The sequence below is a fragment of the Glycine max genome, chromosome 11 (genome assembly GCF_000004515.6).
Source record: "Glycine max cultivar Williams 82 chromosome 11, Glycine_max_v4.0, whole genome shotgun sequence".
In the NCBI taxonomy this organism is placed as follows: domain Eukaryota; kingdom Viridiplantae; phylum Streptophyta; class Magnoliopsida; order Fabales; family Fabaceae; genus Glycine; species Glycine max.
This window is the reverse complement of record NC_038247.2, coordinates 1,671,348-1,691,660: the sequence shown is the minus strand read 5'-3', so window position 1 is coordinate 1,691,660 and position 20,313 is coordinate 1,671,348. Positions and strand designations below refer to the sequence as shown.

Here is a 20,313-nt window from a genome sequence, read left to right as displayed (position 1 = left end):
ATTTTTTGGCCATTCCTCATCCCCTCTCCCTTTGTTGTTGCCTTTATTTTTTCCTCTAGAAATAGTGAATTGCTTGTAGGTTTCCTCTGGCCAATATTTAAGAGTATAGATGGAACTTCAAATTGAATTCACTAAAACTAGAAGGTGCATGGATGCGTTAAACTAATATATTTGGGTGACCGATAGCTGACGGAGGTCAAGAGTTTAACCGAGAGGAACATGACACGTGTCAATGTAAGGTGACCAAAATAGACCAATCAAACTGAAGTGTCCCCCTACCATGGCACGTGTAGCTCAACCAAGACTGCACCATCTGTACGATATATATACGTATATTGCTTGTTTCAAACCTCCGAACCAAATTCGAAATTTAACATATATATCCGTAATTATCCCTTCACTTTTTTTTCCTTTTCAACATCGCGAGGACAGCAATATCCACTGCATTTCTGTTAGAGCACCCGAGAACTGGGATTAGAGGCCCAGAACCTCCAGAAAGAGGAAGAAGACACAGAGGAGAGACTATTTGGGAAATAAGGTATATAATTCTCATTGCTTCCTTGCTTTGTTTATTTACATATATATATAGCCTTCCTATAACCGAAATTCATTCTAGAACATTTGGAATAACAGAATTTGTTATTTGTTGTCTCCCTAAAGGTGAACAACATCAAGCAAGGATATTCCTAATTCAAAGTGCCTCTGCTGATTCATGGATCCTTCTCAGACGTAGTCATTCAGGTGAGAAGGTTTGACAATTCTCCTCTTGGGCCTGACTTCTACTTGTACCTCCTGCTTTGCTATATCAACCTCATGTTCTGCTTCTATTGGTATGTTCTCTGTCTCTGGATTCGTAACAATTTCGCTTGTGGTGATTACTTACTTTCTATATTGAACTGCAATATTTATGCTCAAAGCATTAATTTTTTCGTAATGCATGCATGCATGCTAATTAACTCAGTATCTTCTACGTACCTTGATTAATCAACTTATATGCATGCCTGCTGGCTAGCTGATCATTTTCAAAGGAAGAAACGAGAGGTTAAATTGTTTTTGAGCCATTGGTAACTTATTTTCCTTTTAATTAGATTTTTTTCAAATAAAGTTCAAATGTATAGAAAATTTGCCGCAAGTAAGAATCACCGTGTTACATACACGTAAGTACGTTGGTGAGAAATAGATGTGATGACTGATGGGCTAGCTCGTAACAAATTAACGTACGTATTTCATGTAGTTGCTCTCTCATGTGTGCGTATATATATAAGAGGCTAAGAGCTAAAAATATATGGTCTATGGATTGGAACTGCTAGTTAATTAATTAATTTTCATCTTCAAGGATTAACTGTATATATGTTGTTTAATTAATTAATTGAGTAGGGTGCAGAATATATGGTATCCCTTGATCTGAAATGGAGTTCAGGACTTCACGCCAATGCATAATTATGGGGAAGGTAGAGTCAAGTACTAAAGCTAAAGGGGAAGATATGTCTTCCTTGTGCATGCGCAAGTTCAGCCTATCTGTACAAAGAGAGGGGAAGAAGAATAAGATGCTGACGACGAGGGCAAAGAGAGTAAATATTATTACTACGGGGCCAGCCATAGATCATGCTCCTGTTATTGCCAAGCCCTTGACAAAAGATGATCTAATTTAATTAACTACTTCATATCTGGTTGCAAGCCCAAACATAACTGGAGGTGACCTACATATATATTCTATACTCTTTTTGTTATTATATATATATATATATATATATATATATATATATATATATCAAATATGCACGTACAACTTGTAAAATGCCGGTAGAGAAGGAAAAATTATTAGATAAGTAGTTTCAGATCACTATGTATCCGTGTTCACAATCTGTGACATGCATGTATTCAAGTTTAATTAATAATACTTGATTATATATAATATAAAATTATTAAAAATAGTATTAATAATTCTGCCAAGTATTAATATGTATCTTTATCTGATGTGTATTCAAATTTAATTAATAACACTTTATTATATATAACCAAGTATTTCAACTTGAAAATTAGTGAGAACCATGATAATCTCAGACGGTCTAATAATTTTTTCCATTATTTTTTTACAAAAATATTTGTTACCAATTAGCATTTCTGTTTTTTATTTATGAGAAAGCGGGTGAACAATGTCAAAGTGGTCATTTTAGATTGGTTGAGGAATGAGGGGAAATTGTTTGCTCCAGTGTTTCAACTTCCAAGCTTGCTGCCTTTCATAAAGTCATATCCATTTTATCACCATAGTGATAACAAATAATATAAATATCAGCTTTATTAAGGAAATGAAGAAAAAAATTAATAAAATATAAGTAATTTATAAATATAATTATGTTTTATTTGGTATAAAATATAAGTAATTAATAAATAAAAAATTATCACATGTATCTTATCGTACTCAATATTCGTACTAGTATCTCTTTAATACATGGTTTATTTGTCACAGCTATTTCTTTTTACCTTCAGCACATTTTGTTCATCAATAATTTATCCAACATATGCGTGTGCCTAAAGTTTACCTAAACTTGTAAATGGAAATGATCGTTCCAGCTCTGGCAATAGATCAATTAATTTCTTTGACTGTCCTGTTTTACAGCACTGTCTGGTATTAAGACTGGACTAGTGCAATTATTCTATAGCTCCATATTCAATTTCTTGTGTTCAATTCAACTCAAAATCTCTGAGTTGCGTAATTTCCATTTGTTAAGAAATCATGATTTTAATGATTAACAAGCTTGTTTGGTGGTTACAAATTAATCAGGTTTATCTCTTTCTCACTCAAAGACAAAACCACAAATTTGTACAGTATATCTAGCTAGGTGATTTACCTAGTTTGCATATGGTCTTTGCAGAATAGGTACAGAGCACGAGAAATTTGGTTTTGAGCTTAAGACTTTACGTCCAATTAATTACAAACAAATATCAGTTTACTCAATCGCATAGCTGCAAGATTTGATTGGGAAAAAATAATGGAAGGAGACAACATCATAGGACTAAAAAATGTAAGTCCTATAATGATCGATTAATCATTTGATATTCAATTTATTCTTCTTTATGAAATTTTATGCCTTGTATTCTGAATTTGGGATTTGGTGGTGACTATATGCAGAAATTGTACTTGAAATTTTATTTACAACAGTTCTATTTGAAATCTGAGACCAATTTCAATTAAACGGAATGTGACATTTATATGTAAAAAATTCTACTGCAGGGCAAGCAAAGTATATCATTAGAACCTGGTGGTCAATTTGAGCTTAGTGGTATGCCTTTGAAAACATTGCATCAAACTTGTGATGAGATTAATTCACATCTCTATCAGGTCAGTCTGTGCAATCTTTGGCATAACAAGAATCCTAAGATAGTTTAATTCATAATTTCATCCTATTTTACTGTTAAAAGTTGAAGCATGCAATGTGTTACTTACTGTTACCATACATGGACTGCAGCATCATCTCCATTTTGAAGGCAGTTTTGGTTATGAGACTGAGAATTATACAGCAATGTTTAAACACTTTCATGTGACAGATTTTTTATGCCTTGCTTGATAGGCTAAAACTGTTGCTGAGGAAATGGGAATTGGATTTTTGGGATTAGGTTTTCAGCCTAAATGGAGACTGGAAGACATACCTGGAGTGCCTAAGGTAATATTTACATACATCTCAAACTTTTGAATTAAGAGCGGGATGCTAATGCATTGACTTCTTCCAGGTACGGTATAACATTATGCAAAATCACTTACATAAATTTGGCCCACCTGCAATTGAATCATTGTTCATGACATGCTCAGTTCAGGTGAGATAAATTCTGTACTTCAATTCCTAGTTATAGCCGATAAATTATTTTTATAAGCTAAATCCTTTGCCAAATTTATCCCTTTTCTTAGTGTTCAATTTTTTTGCATTTGAAATATATTTAGTGCAATCTAAAATAACAAAAATAAAAATTTAACTATGGGTTTAGGTCAACCTGGACTTCAGTTCTGAAGCAGACATGATTAACTTCTATGATAATTAGAATTTAAACCAGTTGGCAGCAGCCTTATTCGCTAATTCACCTTTCAAGGAAGGGGTTCCAAATGGTTATCTCACCATAAGAAGGTCTATGACTGTTTTGAATTATTGTTCACCTTAACATCCAAATATTTGTTTTATATACTGCATTAATATTCAACTTGTCGGCGTGTTATAAACAGCCATAGGGTGGGTCAGATTCACAAACGCCGCGTTGGCATACTCCCCTTTGTTTTTTATGACACTTTTGGGTATGTTATTAGTTATTTCTAATTTCACTTTTATTTTTATGGAACTATTACTTTTATCAAGTCTGACTTTTTGTCTGTTACTCTTATAGGTTTGAGCAGTATGTTGATTACGCTCTCGATGTGCCAATGTTGTTTGTTTATCGAAAAAAACAAGTACATTGACTGCCGCGGCATGTCATTCAGGGTTATTTTCTTTTCTTGTCTCACAAGTCTCAAACATCTCATTACCCTTCCACTTGCATTTTTTTTTTCCTAATGTTTTATATGTAGTATATTTGCACTTAGTTGATGCTTTGTTATGCAGGACTTCATGGCAAGTAAACTCCCTGCCATTCCTGGTCAGGTGCCAACACTTGGTGACTGGGAAAATCATCTAATAACTATATTTCCTGAGGTTACTAATCAACACTAACCATGTTAAGGATTTTGAATTTCTCCAAATGCCAATATACTAAGTTGGCCCAGTGTTAAATTTTGTGCAGGTCAGGCTAAAGAGATACATGGAAATGAGGGGTGCTGATGATGGCCCTTTGGAAATGTTATGTGCTCTGCCGGCTTTTTGGGTAATTGATTTGTCTATGCACAATATAATCCAATATTAGATTAAGAACTTTGTCTCAAGATTTGTATGTTGTCTTTGGGTTGATAGAAAGAGATAGAATAGAGCACAATCTACCACTAATACTAGAACCTATTATCTGAACTGTTTAATGTTCTTTTCAAACCCAAGAAGAGGGTCAAAAGCCATATGCTGGAATTATTAAGGTACTCTCATTTATTTCCCCTTTCCAATTCCCATTAATTGTGATTTTAGATTAAAAAAAAGAGTTTAATCATTTGGATTGATTCATGCCTAATAGATAATGACTATTCCTTTATCAGTACTTGTTTGTGCTGCAGTGATCTTATGAAGGAATTTTTGCCCGTTGTTTATCATCTTTTAAATTATTTATTTTACGCTTTTGTGTTTCACCTCTTGATGTTTCAAAAGTGATCTACGTGGATATTCAAACTCCACCACCAAGTCCTTCACACCCTTCATCCACTTTTGCACCTCCACTTTCACCAACTTATATGCAATCATTAGTTGTTTGTCCCCCATAGCCAACCCAAAATCAACAAGTTGTCCTGGGATGTCATCCACCTTAACCACCTTCTCAATCCTAAACAACTTATTTGTTTTTGTCTATTTTTTATTTCTTGTTTTTGTCTACTTTTCAGTTTATTTTATTGTTTTTGACAATTATGACATAATATGTAATGCTTGTATTTCTCTAAATTACTTCGATGCATGCTATTTTGATACATATACATGCTCTGTCAACATGTTGTTTTGATATATGCTATGTTCTTTATTGTTCATTTATGCAAGGACGAATGGTGTGGGGGCAAACAGGGGCGAACAGCCCTCCCTCCCTTGACACCTTATGTATACCATGTGTATGTGTGGGGAGTAGATAGTCAAATAGTCCCTGTGGGAATTCCTTTTGTCTTCTACAGGTCTATTATGGGACTACATTCACATTAGTATTGACAACATATGTGTTTAGAACTTTTATATAAGTTAGGTTTAAATCATTTAGGTGACAATATTTACCAAGTATAAATGATGTTTGCAAGTTTGTAAGGGTGGGTACCACTTGTACCCTTCATCCAATTCCTTAATGAATTTGATTTTTACTAATAATAAATGTTATATTTTAAATTTTTGAGAAAAAGATCAATGTAAAATAACTATCATTCAATTATAAACCACAATTTATGATAAGTTTTGTTGATTTTTATAAAATTATCTTAAAAAATATATAAACTTGATTTGTGATTGGATGCTAGTATAAATTTTTAAAGAAATGGTTGAGCCCATAATTTTGATTGACTGATTAGTTGATGGAATTTTGCTTTTACATTTATATTTATTTTTTTATAATTTAAAATAAAAATGAATTTTAATGTCATGAGTAAAATTGGTCAAATTTTGTGGAATTTATTATTTATTTATTAATTAATTATTAAAACATATATTCAAATAACTTGAAAATAAGAAAAATAAAATTAGCCCCCCTCTTGGAGTGTTTTGGATTTGGATCCGTCACTGCATTTATGTATGTGTTCATAAACTTAGGAATAGTTTTCAATATGATATATTTTTTTAAAGCATTTATATATATGTATATGAGAAAATAGGCTATGCACCAAGAATGTAAGTTATTTTACACCATCATGCAGTGCATGTTTTTAGATAATATATTTTTACTAAAATATCCTTTTAGTTCCTTATGTTTATACTAATTCTTATTTTGATTTTTTTTTGTTTTAAAATTTTGATTTTGAACCTCTAATCTTAGTTTCAAAATAGAGTCAAATTCATCTTTTTGTTAGTTTCACACTAACATTATTAACATTTTACATTTTAAAATAATTAATTTTTATCATCATAACTCAATAACAAATACCAAATCAACCCAATTTTAATTCATTAAGATAATGTGAACTAACTAAAAAAAATAACATAATCAAATCAAACCATGATCAATTTAAATCTAATTTTATCATAAACATAAATCAAACAAACCTATGAAAATCTCAAACAAATTATTATTATTAGATTGTAGATTTATAAATATCTAAATCATATAAGATTTCATACATAATTATCATCAAGTTTATATATCATTCAATAGTAAAATTTGAATATATATATATATATATATATATATATATATATATATATATATATCATATATCATATTTCATATTATTTGTTATCATTAACATTTTTTTTGTTTTTCATGTTCACAGTTCTTATCATTGACATTTGATATAATTTAATTTTTTTTTTCAAATTTAAATTTTATATTATTATTTCTTACCATTGACCCTTTTTGATTATTATGTTAATATTTTTTATGAAACAATTATTAATTTTGTGATGATTAATATTTCCGAAAAAATTAATTTATTAATGAGTTTCTCCTTTTACAATTAATAATTGATATAATCTATTTTTTTTATAAATTATATTTTCGTACATTTGTACGACAGTGGGTTTGGGTCAGGCGAGTGACATCACATGGGTTATATATACGTATGACCAGACAAGAGAATATTCGTTGACGGGGGCGAGAGTTTATATTGCCATTTAGGCGGTGATCGTAACTGAAAATTGGCAATGGTGAATCGTCGACGCCTCACTCGGGTGGCGACGAGCGACGATGAAGACGAAGCACCGCCGCGTCCACAACGCACGCGGAAGAGGATGAGGCTTATCGAGGAAGATAACGATGATGACGAGAATGAAGAAGAAAAAGAAGAGGAGGTGCCGGAGCCGCCTCAGCTTGCGGAGGACGCTAAACCTCTTGGCCAACCCGTTAGGGTTTCGGGAAAAGGAAGAGGCAGGAAGAGGCACCATGATTCCTTCGAGTTCGATGGCATCCAATATACTCTCGTAAGTTCCCTAGTTTTTTTTTTCTCTCTTCAATTATTTCGAATTTAGGGATTTGAACACCAAAACTCGTTTCAATTTGTGCAGGAGGATCCCGTTCTTCTTGTACCCGAGGAGAAAGGCCAAAAGCCTTATGTTGCAATTATTAAGGTACCTCTTATCTATTTCCCTTCTCAATTGCTATTCATTGTGATTTTAGATATTTAATCAATTCGATTGGTTCATGCCCGATAGATAAATAAATAAATAGTTGTTTGTGCTGCATTCATGTTATGAAGGGTTTTCTGCTTTCAGGACATTACACAGTCTATCAATGGCAACGTGAAAGTGACGGGGCAGTGGTTTTACCGACCAGAAGAAGCTGAGAAAAAAGGTGGTGGAAACTGGCAATCGTGTGATACCAGAGAGCTGTTTTATAGTTTCCACCGTGACGATGTTCCTGCAGAGGCTGTTATGCACAAGTGTGTGGTGCATTTTGTTCCCAGACACAAACAGCTTCCAAAGCGTAAGGATCACCCCGGGTTTATTGTACAGAAGGTGTATGACACTGTGGAAAGAAAACTCTGGAGGCTGACTGATAAGGATTATGAGGAATTTAAGCAGCAAGAGATTGATGTGCTTGTTGAGAAGACTCAGCAACGTATTGGTGAACTACTTGACCTTGAGCCCGAGGAAGCCCCTGATGACGATGGGGATCAATTGAAAAATAAAAAAAGCTTCAGGAGAAAGAGTGTTTCACCTCTTGATGTTTCAAAAGAGGAGGAAGAAACTCTTAAGAGTGAACAACATCCAAAATCTGAAACACCAACGGGTTGCATAACTAATGGTTCAGAGTATTATCGGATATTGGTAGATTTCAATGCACTAACTGGAGATAGCCATCGAGACAAATGGTTGGAGAGGTTGCTTCAACGCATTCAGTACATGTGTGATTCTAATGATAGCAAAGAAAGGGACAAAGGATTAGGGAATGCCAATTCTGATGAAATCAACAATGAAAGCAAGCATAGAAGTTCAGAATCAGCAACTGACTGTCAAGATAAGGTTCAGAAGGTGTGACTAATCTGTATTATTAGGCCATTAGCAACTAATCATTTTCTCTTTTTTGTTCTCTATATTTCCCTTTTTCTTAAGGGGTATATGAATTTGTCTCACACTCCCTCATTCTGTCCCCCCCTCCCCTGCCCCCAAAATCTACAGAGTTCCAAGTCTTTTAACTGGCCAGATGTTGCTGTTTCAGCCATGGTTGCTCTCGAAAAAGCTTCTCATGATGCTCTCTCATCAGATTCTATGAAGTACAACCAAAAGTTGCGGCAATTAGCTTTTAATTTCCAGGTCAGAAGGTGGCTTCTGCATATATAAGTTATATGCTTGAGATATTTTTAACTACTGCATTGAGTTATTTAAAAAAACTAAATATTGCTGCTAAATTCTTATGTTGGACTTTTAAGCTTGTATTGATCTTTGTTCATATTTATCTATTATTAAAATTAATGTCTAAGACTAAGATAAGAGGTTACAAGTCGAACACAACTGATAAATTGGAAGGTTGGATGATCATGGTGTTGCACACTAAGTAATTTATTTATTTATATATTTAGAAACACATTTATGTATATCTCTGTGCAATTATCTCTTTTTATGATGGAAAAGAAAGGGAAAACTAGTTAGCTGTAACAGTTGTCACTTATATGTATATTCACCATCATCATAACAAATGATTTTTGAGATATTTTTGTATTGAGAAATCCATGTGAATATTTATTCTTAGAATTTGGACTTAGGGGCTAATACAGGTCTAATTCATCTCAACCCCCACAGTCCAATGTCCCGATGATTGCACACTAGGATACTTGATTCAGCCTTTTTGGTTAGCCCTTTGTGGTAGCCTTTTCTGAGACATTGGCAACCAACTATGAGAAGCTGCAATTAAGGCAGGCTAGGAGTAACTGCAATTAAGGCAACTTACCAACATTTGTGCATATGTTTCTCTCTTGCAATTATAATGTATTGATTATATTGTTCTTTGCAGAAAAATGCAGTGTTAGCACGCCGTCTATTGAGTGGAGAGTTGGAGCCTTCAAAAATATTAAATATGACACCCAATGAATTAAAGGTATGATATCTGATAGGCTTTAATCTTTTACAAAAAAATCAATTGAACTATTGAGTTGTTCGCTTGTGATGAAATGATGAACTTGTTTCCTAGATTTTCTACTACTATTTTCTTATTTTAGCTAGGAAACATCTTATCTTTTTTCCCATCAGTCAAATGCCATTGGCTCAACTTGGGGTGTAAATGATCCGAGTTATTCGTGAACTACTCGAGCTCAACTCTTTAAATGCTCGATCAAGCTCATTTGTTTATTTGAATACATAAACTCAAGTTTGAGATTAGGCTCGTTTATTTAAATGAGCCAAGCCTTAAGCTTTATAACTCATCCACTAATAGTTCATTTAATTATTGGTGTGGTGTATTCTTAGAATTTGGGCTCAAAACGACAAAACATAACTTAACCCCACAAAATCGACTTGTACAATGGGGTTGCCTAAGCTTTATAAGTTTATAAGCACTACTTTGGCCTTCTCTTTAGTTATTTGGGATCTCAAGTTCTCAATCCCTAAAAGCCAATATCCTATCCTGTCAGCTGCACATTACGACACTTCACTCGGCCTTTCTTATTAGCTCCTTTGTAGGTTGCTATTAAGGCAGGCTAGGGGTGATTGCAATTAAGGAGAGTTTTCAAGTTTCAACATACCCCATCACATTCAAGGCTATGGGTCTGGAGTGTGACAATGTAGGTGGACCAACAATAGATCTAGGACAGACTCTAATTCCATATCAAAATTTGGGCTTATAGCCTAACTTAACCCCCACAAAATCAGTTTGTACGGTGAGAATTGCCCTAGCTTTATAAACACTAGTTTTTGTCTCTAGTTGATGTGGGATATCAACCCCCTAAGATTTGATTTTTCAACAGCGGCACACTACAACACTTCATTCAGTCTTTCTGGTCAGCCCCTTTATAGCCCTTTTTGAGACATTGGCAACCAACTCTAATAAGCCACGATTAAGGTTGGCCAGGGGTGATTGCAATTAAAGTGACTTTCCAACATGTATTATAATCAATTGCAGATGAACATTCAGCCTTTTGAGACCACTCACATAGGAACTTTAGTCCTCATTTTAGTGCTTGTTTTGTTTGGAATTGCTTTGTAGGAATCGAGTCTGCTTACTAAAGGCATAGGGGTAGTAAATGTATATATTACATAAAATTTCTGAGAATTTACTTCTAAACATGGCTCATGCTTTTCAAACGGTTCCCTAAAATAATGTTTGATGTTTAAAAAAGCTATTTGCACTGTCTTTTATGGAAACAGCAACTATGAATCGAAGTACTGGTAACTTATCATCAATTTCTGAAAGCTGATTTTGAAAAGATTAAACTGCTTGTTGATGGATAGTTTCTTATGGTCACATACTAAATGTATGAAGTTCAGGAGGGTTTGGTTGCTGAGGAAAAAACCAAGGAGCCTGACGAGACCCAGCACTTGCAAGTAAATTTTCCCTGCTACAATCATTATCCCATTAACTGTTAAGTTGTGTGATGATATCTGCTGACTTCAGCTTTCCTTCCCATGAAACAGATGACAGATGCCCGCTGCTCAAAATGTATGGATTGTAAGGTGGGCTTGAGAGAGATTATCCAAGCTGGAAATAATGAACGTTATCAGGTTTCATCTTTTTTTACTTTAGTCCAGAGTTCCAAAACTGTGTCCTGCACTTTTATGGCTTGGTTTGATTGCTTGGAGCTTTGCCTTTACAGCTGGAATGTGTTTCCTGTGGTCATTCCTGGTATGCCTCCCGGGATGAGGTGTCTATGCCGACCATAGATGCATCAGATCCAAAGGGAAACATAGGCACAGCGCCATAGGCCACTGCAAAATTTAAAGATGTACCGATGAAGATACTGAGCCCCCGTGAATCCAAAGTCAGCCAATGACATCTTTTAAAAGAAAAGTTAATTGTATATCCCCAGAAATGATTTGGAAAGTCCAGGAAAGGTGACGATATTGAGGCTATGAGACGTGTATCTATCCCGGCTAGTGTTAAGTCATAGCTAAAAATTGTTTATGAATAGATATAGTTCTCTTCCTATTTGACTCTGCGCATCGCATACAAAAAAACGGTTGGTTTTGTGTAATACTTCACATGAACTAGCTGGTTTTACCTCATACATCATAAAGGTTGTATTAGCCATAGCATTAAATTTCATAGTTTGACTTTGATTTTGTAGTATTAACTTGTTCAAATCATTAATAAGCAAAAAAAAGAAAACACTAGTTCCAAACTTAGTTGTGCTTCAGCTGCAAGTTTATGAAGGAGAAGTTCTGGCTTTGCTGGAAGCCATTAAGTGGGTAACATTTGGATTGCGTTATTTTCGAACTTGATTTTAAAACAGTGGTTGATAAGATCAAGCATCCAAAGCATGATATTTCAGAATTTGGTGCCATCATCAAACATTGCAGGAGCCTCTTAGTTATTAAACCGAAGTTTAAAGTTGAATTAGCAAGGCCGGCAGCTATTACTCTAACTAGTCTCCATAGTTTTGATACTATTCCAACTTGATTGCTCTTCGTGAAAGTGAAATGAAATAAAGCTTATTTCACTAAAAAAAAAAAAACTTTCAATGGAATAAAACTTAAACTAAAAGTTATTGTATTTGTCTCCAACAGAAAACATCATATAATTGGAAACTGTGGTTTACTCCACCACACCGTATCCTCCAAAATCTTTTGAATAGTTTAGCCAGTCAGCATTCGTTTTGAAAACAGAATAATGTTGTATATGTTTTGTAAGCAAGTGTTTTAATTATATCAGTTGTAAACTTACAGGAAATTTATTTTACTACATACTAGCTACTTAAGAGCCTTCACCATTCTAATGGTCAGTCCTTTGTTGATTACTTTTATTTTGAACCAAATAAAGGATTGTTGGTGGCATTATTCTGTTTGTGATGAATTTAATTTACTTATTGAGAAATTTTAATGGCTATGATATAATGTTAATCACTAGTTGTGAGTTGTGACAAATTTGGGATCCACTTATCTTTGCTCTCTCATTTCTCTTTTTGCCCAGCTAGAAAACTATTTTTGAAGTTACAGCTACATTTTTTTAAATCAGCAGTTACAGCTACATTAACCTTAATTCATGATCACCCCAACCAAAGAAGCATAAGTTACTCAACAGATTGCAATCACATTTACTAAAGCAATATGAACTTAGAAAATAATCTTGGCAAGTTCTTATTATGACATGATCCAAGTCTTAGTGGAAATTCAATGTTTTTGCCCAAGTAATTCATTTAAATAAAGTTCAACTTATTTACCGATAAACAAATAGTGACATGACATGAATTAGGTTGCAACATCATGACCACCATTAGTGCGATGGTGACAGTTTTCAATTTTTCACCAACTAAATTTTATAGTTGCCTCAATTGAAGTTGAACCAATAGAGCCTTGACCTTGACATGACACACGTGTCTCTTGATTGCATGAGATGTTCTGTATAATTTTGAGCGAGCACAGTTGGAAAAAGTAAAGTCAATGGAATGTTTTACCTACTGATCTTGGGAAACATGTTGACATTTTTGTTCAGCAATGAAGTTGTCTCAATTCGTTAATGGAAGAGCTATTTATGGCTTCCAAATATCCACAGAGCAACGCTGTACGGTTGAGGCAACTTGGATTATTCTTCATGGTGGTTGGTTGGCGTTGGCGCCACTGTGGTCTTCGAGAAGGAGCTTTTGAGTTCGCTGGAGTGCTACTCATCAAAGTTATCTTACCTGTTCAAAGAACTGCGAGCTATGATTATTGATTAATGATCAAAATTCAAAACATGCAAGGTCCCACGGACGACTCTATTATCTCTCCTTAATTACCCATCACTCACACCAATTACATTATGTATAGCGTTTTGTCCCATACTCCCATGCCAATCACTAAAAAAAGACTCCTTCCAAAAAGACCTTAGGTAGTTAGGTGATCATTTTAGAAGAATCAACTTATTTCGAAGACATAACACATTAACTCTTACCTTTTGGCAAAAGACCTAGAATTTGATATCGACCACAGTTTTAGCAATAATAGTAACCATAACATTATCTTATGTTCTAGTTAGGTGATAATGTTATAAAATGACGTAACATGAATCGTGATAAACGGAAACAGAATTTGACCAACCGACACTCATTGAATTTGGTTTGCCGCCTCGCAAACCAAGAACATGCAAGATGCCACTATATTTCATTTCTTACCTTCTGCTTCCCAAAAATGACCACAACACTTTTTGACCCAACACCAACAGAAAACATTATCATTATCACACGACCTATCTTATGATCAAAATGCCTTTTATTATCTTATCATCATATGTACAGTGATTAATTATTAATTTCATGGGATTGCGGTCTTACTCTTATCATCCTTGCTTTTTATTCACTCAGTCTCAGTGGAAGAGGTTGCCCTTTATGATGAGGTTATTTGTCTTTTAACCGTGGGTGCACGCTCATTTATTCTCTCGCAGTCTTGCTCGGTTTTGAGCTTGACTAGGCCCTGTGTCACTGGTCCCACATTCTGATGGCTGAGTGAGACCCATATATATATATTTTAAATAACAAAATATTAATATGAAAAAGAAAATATTAACATATTTTTTATTAACTAAATTTTAACCAAAATTAATGTGACACAGTGATAAATTGATCATTAAAATAAAACAAATATAAATTTAATTTTTGAATGAATAAAAAGTTCAACAAATCAATTTTGTCGTTAAATTTGTGAGGTTATTTTATTATTAAATTATAATATTTAAGAATCAATTTGACAATAAATTATAAATTTTAGTGATTAATTTATTATTAAATTATCTATAATACTAATTTATTATTTTCAGTTTCTCACACTTTCTTGAACAATTTTGATTATTAACTCATACAATTATAAAATAATTTTATACTTTATTTTAAATTTCAGTGAAAGTGTGTCAAAAATACTTGCTAACATTTCTCAATAATAATAATAATGTTAAAATATGTTTTTTGTCCCTATAAATATCGAAAAGTTCAGAATTCGTCCTTGCAAAAAATTTCGGTATGTTTTTCATCCTCATAAAATTGAAATGTGTTATTTTTTGGTTTAAAACTAAACTTGGACAAATCCGAGCTTACATGACATTTTTTAAAACTTAAATTATAAGTTAAATTATATTTTTTGTCTCTATAAATATTAAAATGTTAGAATCTATCCTTATAAAATTGAGTCTTTTTTTCGTTTTCAAAAAAATTAAAATCTATTACTTTTTTACCTGGACATAGGTTCAGGTATCGGAATCACCTGAACCTACGTGTTACTCTTTCATTCACTAATGATGACGGTGGAAGTGAGTGACTTATGGGAGTTAAAAATGGTAGAAGAAAATCCCACAAATTTGTAAATCTTTCTTTCCTAACCTGATTCTTTAACTTTCTTCATCTTCGAATTTAAATAAATATTTTTTTCTTTTTCTTTTTTAAATTATCTGTTCAAATGTATTGATCAAATCACCTTATTAACCGTGTCATCTTCTTCCTCTTTGAATTCTCTTTCCTTCTGAAAATATAAGATCTTCACTCTCAAACTTAACATTACAATATTAATTTCAATGTTCGATCGGAATCAAATGTTGCCGACAAACTCAACAATCCGACTTCTGAATTCACCTCTCTCTCGGACTAGCCTCATGTACGAAGAAGATAAAGAAAGTTAGGAAAGAGAGATTTATAATTTTGTGATTGTTTTTCCCAATTTTTAACCCTTAGAAATCACTCACTCTCATAGTCATCAATAGAATCAATGAAAGAGTGACACATTGATTTGAATTTATTTAAACCTATGTTCGGATAAAAAAGTAACAAATTTTATTTTTTTGAGACAAAAAAAATTCAAAATTTTGTAGAGACGGATTCCGAACATTTTTATATTTATATGGATAAAAAATATATTTTATCTTATAATTTAAGTTTTAAAAATATCACGTAGGCTTAGATTGTCCAAGCCTGATCCAAAAAATAATAATTTTCAATTTTACGAGATCAAAAAATATATTAATTTTTTTTATAAAAATGAATTATAAATTTTTTAATATTTACAAAAACAAAAAATATATTTATTGAAAAAAAGGAGCCGCAGCATTTGACATAATGATGGCGCTTGATGAAAGGACATAGCTTTAGTAACAGTGGCAAGTGGCAGTAGAGACATGTACAGAGGATCATCTGCTTGCTGTCTCTTATTTTCCCTCCTTTTCGTGTGTGAGAGAGTTCTGTGTTATTCTCTGTTCCCACTTTCACTTTTTGGCACCATTTATCATGCTTCACTTCTTCTTCTTCATCCTCCAACGGTCATGAAGGATTGCTCTTTTCTTCTGTTATATATACTCTTGGACACTTTTGCTCAAGTTTGGAGACGATGATTGTGTGTATGTGTTGAAGCTCTTCCTTCGGTTTCAATTCACTTCTGCAACATCTACTACAGTATGGCCCTTTCCTTTCACTGCTTTTCATTTTTTTTAATTTTCTACTGTTACGGTTATGGTTTTGGTATTAAAGTGAACATTATTTTCATTTTTAGAATATTATTACTTAACATTTGTGCTTCAATTTTAGTGTTATTCATGTTTTTTACTCAAATTCTGGGTGTTATTCATGTTTTTACCTTTTGCTTTTGCAATTTTTTAAGCTACAGATCATATAGGAATTTTTTGGAAGTGGGGGTGTTGGGAATCAAAATCGTTACTTTTTAGTTTTCAGCAATCCCATTTTTAACTTCTAATTTCACTGTTTGGTACACTTCCTTCCTTTCCAATAATGGTTGTTTGCAATTGCTGCGAGCTTGTAATTGGCATTGTAAAGTTTGATATTTTAAAAAATGTAGATATCTGTTGTGTATTGTAGGTGCCCTTTCTTACCTGCAATTAACAATTTGTTTTGTGAAATATTATCACATTCTGCCTCAATTGTGATTTTCCTCTTTTTATCTCAAAATTATGAGGCAAACCATTATTAAATATAGTGTGAACTCAAAAATGACTGCAATATTATGATATTTCTGTGCTGATTGGGAAGTTGAGCTAAACATGCATAGATTAGTTGTAAAAATAAGATTTAAACCTCTTTCAATTATAAAGCAAATGTAGCATTGTGTCAAATGCAATTGGATCTCTCTCTTGCAAAGTAATTATTCTTTTTTTCATTTTTCTTTTTAATAGTATTGCAGGGTTCTTGAGGATGGGACAAGAATTGGAGTTTGATCTGAATGACAAGTCTTGCGTGGGTCTCAGTCCTGATACTGTTCTTCCACCTCATCAATATTGTTTGAATGTGAAGAAAAGATGTAAAAATGGGAAACCCACTGGGAAAGATGAGTTTTTGCAACTCAAAGAGAACTTTGCCGATATCAATTTTGGTCGCTTCCGCAGTACTTCACCAAAGAGCCTTCCCTGTAGATCTCATGGACTGGAAGGTAACATAGAAATGACGCAAGGTTCCAAGTATCCGAGTTCAGAGCAAGTTATAAATATAAAGAAAATGGGCACCATGAGGGGAAGGAAAAAAATAGAAATCTCATCTAGGAGTAGTGATGCCTCTTTTTCAGGTAGTGTTGTTGATTCTCTGTGTGGTTCAGATGATGAAAATCTGAGTGACTCACCATCTCCATCTGTTTCTGGTTCCTGGACTAGTATAGAGAACAACACTTCAAATGGCTATATTGAATTTTGCATAAATTCAGATGTTTGGGATGAAAAATATGGTGCAGTAGAAGGGATTGGTTCTACAGAAATCAGAAGTGAGAAGGTTTCTGGTTCACCAATTGATGGTAATTTTCATCCTAAAAAAGAGACAGTTCATGGATTACAAAAGCCACTCTCTTCTATGGTTGAAATCTCTCACATGCAATCTCCATCAGAGAGTGACTGCTCACCAAGATCAAGTCCAAAAGTCTCACTCACCTCCATCAGGAAAAGGTTAAATTCATTTACAAAGTCAAAATCTTTGACAAGCCCAGTGAGTTGTGTTCTGGAAACTACTGTGGTAAAATTAACTGACACTAGAAATGGTACAAGAAACAGGACTTATCAGAGATCTTTGCTGAATGACTTCTTTAACACAGCAAAGCATTCTGACATTATTTCTGATTTTATCAATAGAGATATCCAGTTTTCAGGTCTATCATGTTCTCCTGTTCATCTTCATGGCAATCTCAAGTTGAAAAACAAACAAGGACTTCCATTTTTTGAGTTTAAGGTAAAGTGCCCTGAAGATGTCTTTGTGGCCAAGACATGGAAATCAGGCAATGCTTTCAATTGGGTATATACCTTTCATTCAATGGATAATAGAAAGAAAAGTACTGCCTCTGACTTGGGATCCCATTATTGTGACGAAGACTCATCAATGGTAGCACAGATGCTGGTTTCCTCTAATTCATGCTCGAAATTAGAAGGTGGAGTGTTTGACAACTCTATTGTAACACAATTTGTGTTGTATGATCTTACACACTCAAGCAAACACGTTTCTCCTGAAAAAAAGTGTTACAGCGAGCAGCATTGTTCTAAAACTCTAAAAGCTTCTCATGGAGGAATGAAGGGAGAAACTTTCAGGCCAGATGAAGAGACTTTGTCCACTAAAAACAAGCTTCTATCAGGCAATGCAGATTTTGATAATTCAAATTCCTATCCTTTGTCATCCACAGAATTGCATTCAAACCCTGAAATGGCTGCCATTGTTTTGCAAATTCCATTTCGCAAGAGAGAAAGCTTGAAATACAAAAGAAGGGATAGAATAAATGCTGAAGCGCATTCAAAATTAGGTGATCTCTCTTCAGGTGTAGATCAGAGTAGAAAGAGCCTTCATGATAGGAAAGTCCTAGAACAGGTGAAGGTGGTGCTACCAACCGGGAGCCATGGTTTGCCAAGTGCTGAAAGCCAGGGTCCCTCATCCTTACTTGATAGATGGAAACATGGTGGAGGTTGTGATTGTGGCGGCTGGGACATGGCTTGTCCCCTTATTCTTTTAGGCAATCCTAGCATTCAATTTGCTGAAGATCGCACTCTTATGGAGGGATATCAGACACTGGAACTTTTCACTCAGGTAAAGCTTGAATTTCTCATAAATTCTTTCACTAAAGGACTTAAAATAGATTTATATAGAAAAATAGTCATGCCTCAAGTTTTCCTTTCATGTTTTTTTTTTTTTGTTGGTTTAATTCGTCTGAATTTAACTTTAGTATTTTCTCTTCCCAAATGAACATATATGCATCTACAATAGGATAAAAATCAAAATGATACTGACTCTAGTCTCTATATTGCACGATGATCTAATTCCATGAGGCATGCATCTTCATAAGATGTCAAATGCCGTTGTGATTCCAATTGAAGCCTTTTCTGTTTCATTCAGTGCTGCCCTTTTATCATGGTTCATTTATGAGATTTTGATTTTTTTTTATGTTACCTATCTCTCATTCTGGTGCATAGGGAGCCAAAGAGAGAACTCCTACCTTTGGCATGACGATGGTTGAAGAGGGGCAATATGCAGTTGATTTCCATGCAAACCTATCCCCGTTACAAGCTTTCTCCATTTGTGTTGCTATTTTGCATGGCAACTCCACCTTCAGTGGGGCGGGGCAGGAGAAAAACCAACAGATATCTCGATGCAATTCATTGAAAATGCTTCTTGAGGAGGAGGTAGAATTATTTATCAACTCAGTCACAAAAGAAGGGAATAAGAACTCGTTAAAAGGAGGAGGTACAAGATTCATAAGGGAATTCCTCGACCCTACGTGCTAAACCCACCTTTCTCTCCTATTGCACGAGTTTAAAAGTGTAGTGTGCACTTGACCAAAACCTACTGCAGTAATCCATAATTTAAGCCATTGCTGTTGCTGGTTTGACCTTAAAGTTGGTAGCAAGTGCTACATTCTCTGCTTGTGCTTATTTGAACTGAGACTGGGTTACTACTCACGATAGTCAAAAGAATGTGTATATTGTCGCATGAAGAAAATGTGGATGATTGCTGCTAATGTTGGAATCATACTTTGTAACACCAAATAGAACAGAATATTATTGTCCATAAAGTAATGGGATAATTAGAGGGAAATGATTCTATTCTGGATTCCAGTCCTTTCTGTATGTAAACATGATACTGGAAATCAATCCAGTAATTTGTTTTAAAAAAAAGAAACTTGCCGTTGCCGGGGATCAAACCCCGCTGAACCTCTGGACTAACCAATCCCTCTTTCTCTCCCTGTATATAATGTACACTTTAACTCTACATGCTTGTTGATGGAGATTTCAACTTTATAATAATTATTAATTATTAATTGGATTTAATCAAATATACTTGACCTAGATATTTGGTCCTCCTATAAAATACTCAATATTTGGTTTTTTAGTCCTTTATTTTTTAATTCCTGTAAAAATTTAAAATTTGATCTTAGTCTACATTGTCAAATAATTACGTTATTAACTAATTACGTAATAATATTA

At 33.9% G+C, this 20,313-nt stretch overlaps 2 protein-coding genes and 1 pseudogene across 5 annotated transcripts; all 3 read left to right on the top strand.

The window, feature by feature from the left end:
• Positions 1-374: 374 nt before the first annotated feature.
• Positions 375-7,454, top strand: LOC100788985 (glutamate--cysteine ligase, chloroplastic-like; annotated as a pseudogene).
• Positions 7,448-12,027, top strand: LOC100788457 (uncharacterized). 3 transcript variants are annotated; one of them, XM_026124344.2, is made up of 8 exons: positions 7,448-7,730; positions 7,815-7,877; positions 8,022-8,780; positions 8,928-9,062; positions 9,760-9,843; positions 11,229-11,285; positions 11,376-11,462; positions 11,555-12,027. In XM_026124344.2, exons 1-8 carry the CDS (start codon positions 7,455-7,457, stop codon positions 11,660-11,662), a joined length of 1,569 nt encoding a protein of 522 aa, XP_025980129.1. In that variant the 5' UTR covers positions 7,448-7,454; the 3' UTR covers positions 11,663-12,027. The 3 variants fall into 3 exon arrangements, with proteins under 3 accessions (XP_025980129.1, XP_040862487.1, XP_025980130.1); XM_041006553.1 differs by lacking the exon at positions 11,555-12,027 and having other exon boundaries at positions 11,224-11,285; positions 11,376-11,468; XM_026124345.2 differs by lacking the exons at positions 9,760-9,843; positions 11,229-11,285; positions 11,376-11,462; positions 11,555-12,027 and adding an exon at positions 9,549-9,687.
• Positions 12,028-16,003: 3,976 nt separating this feature from the next.
• LOC112998369 (uncharacterized) lies at positions 16,004-19,932 on the top strand. Of its 2 annotated transcripts, none has more exons than XM_026124343.2 (3): positions 16,004-16,306; positions 17,049-18,919; positions 19,303-19,932. In XM_026124343.2, exons 2-3 carry the CDS (start codon positions 17,060-17,062, stop codon positions 19,612-19,614), a joined length of 2,172 nt encoding a protein of 723 aa, XP_025980128.1. In that variant the 5' UTR covers positions 16,004-16,306; positions 17,049-17,059; the 3' UTR covers positions 19,615-19,932. The 2 variants fall into 2 exon arrangements, with proteins under 2 accessions (XP_025980128.1, XP_025980127.1); XM_026124342.2 differs by having other exon boundaries at positions 17,041-18,919.
• The last annotated feature ends 381 nt before the right edge of the window (positions 19,933-20,313 follow it).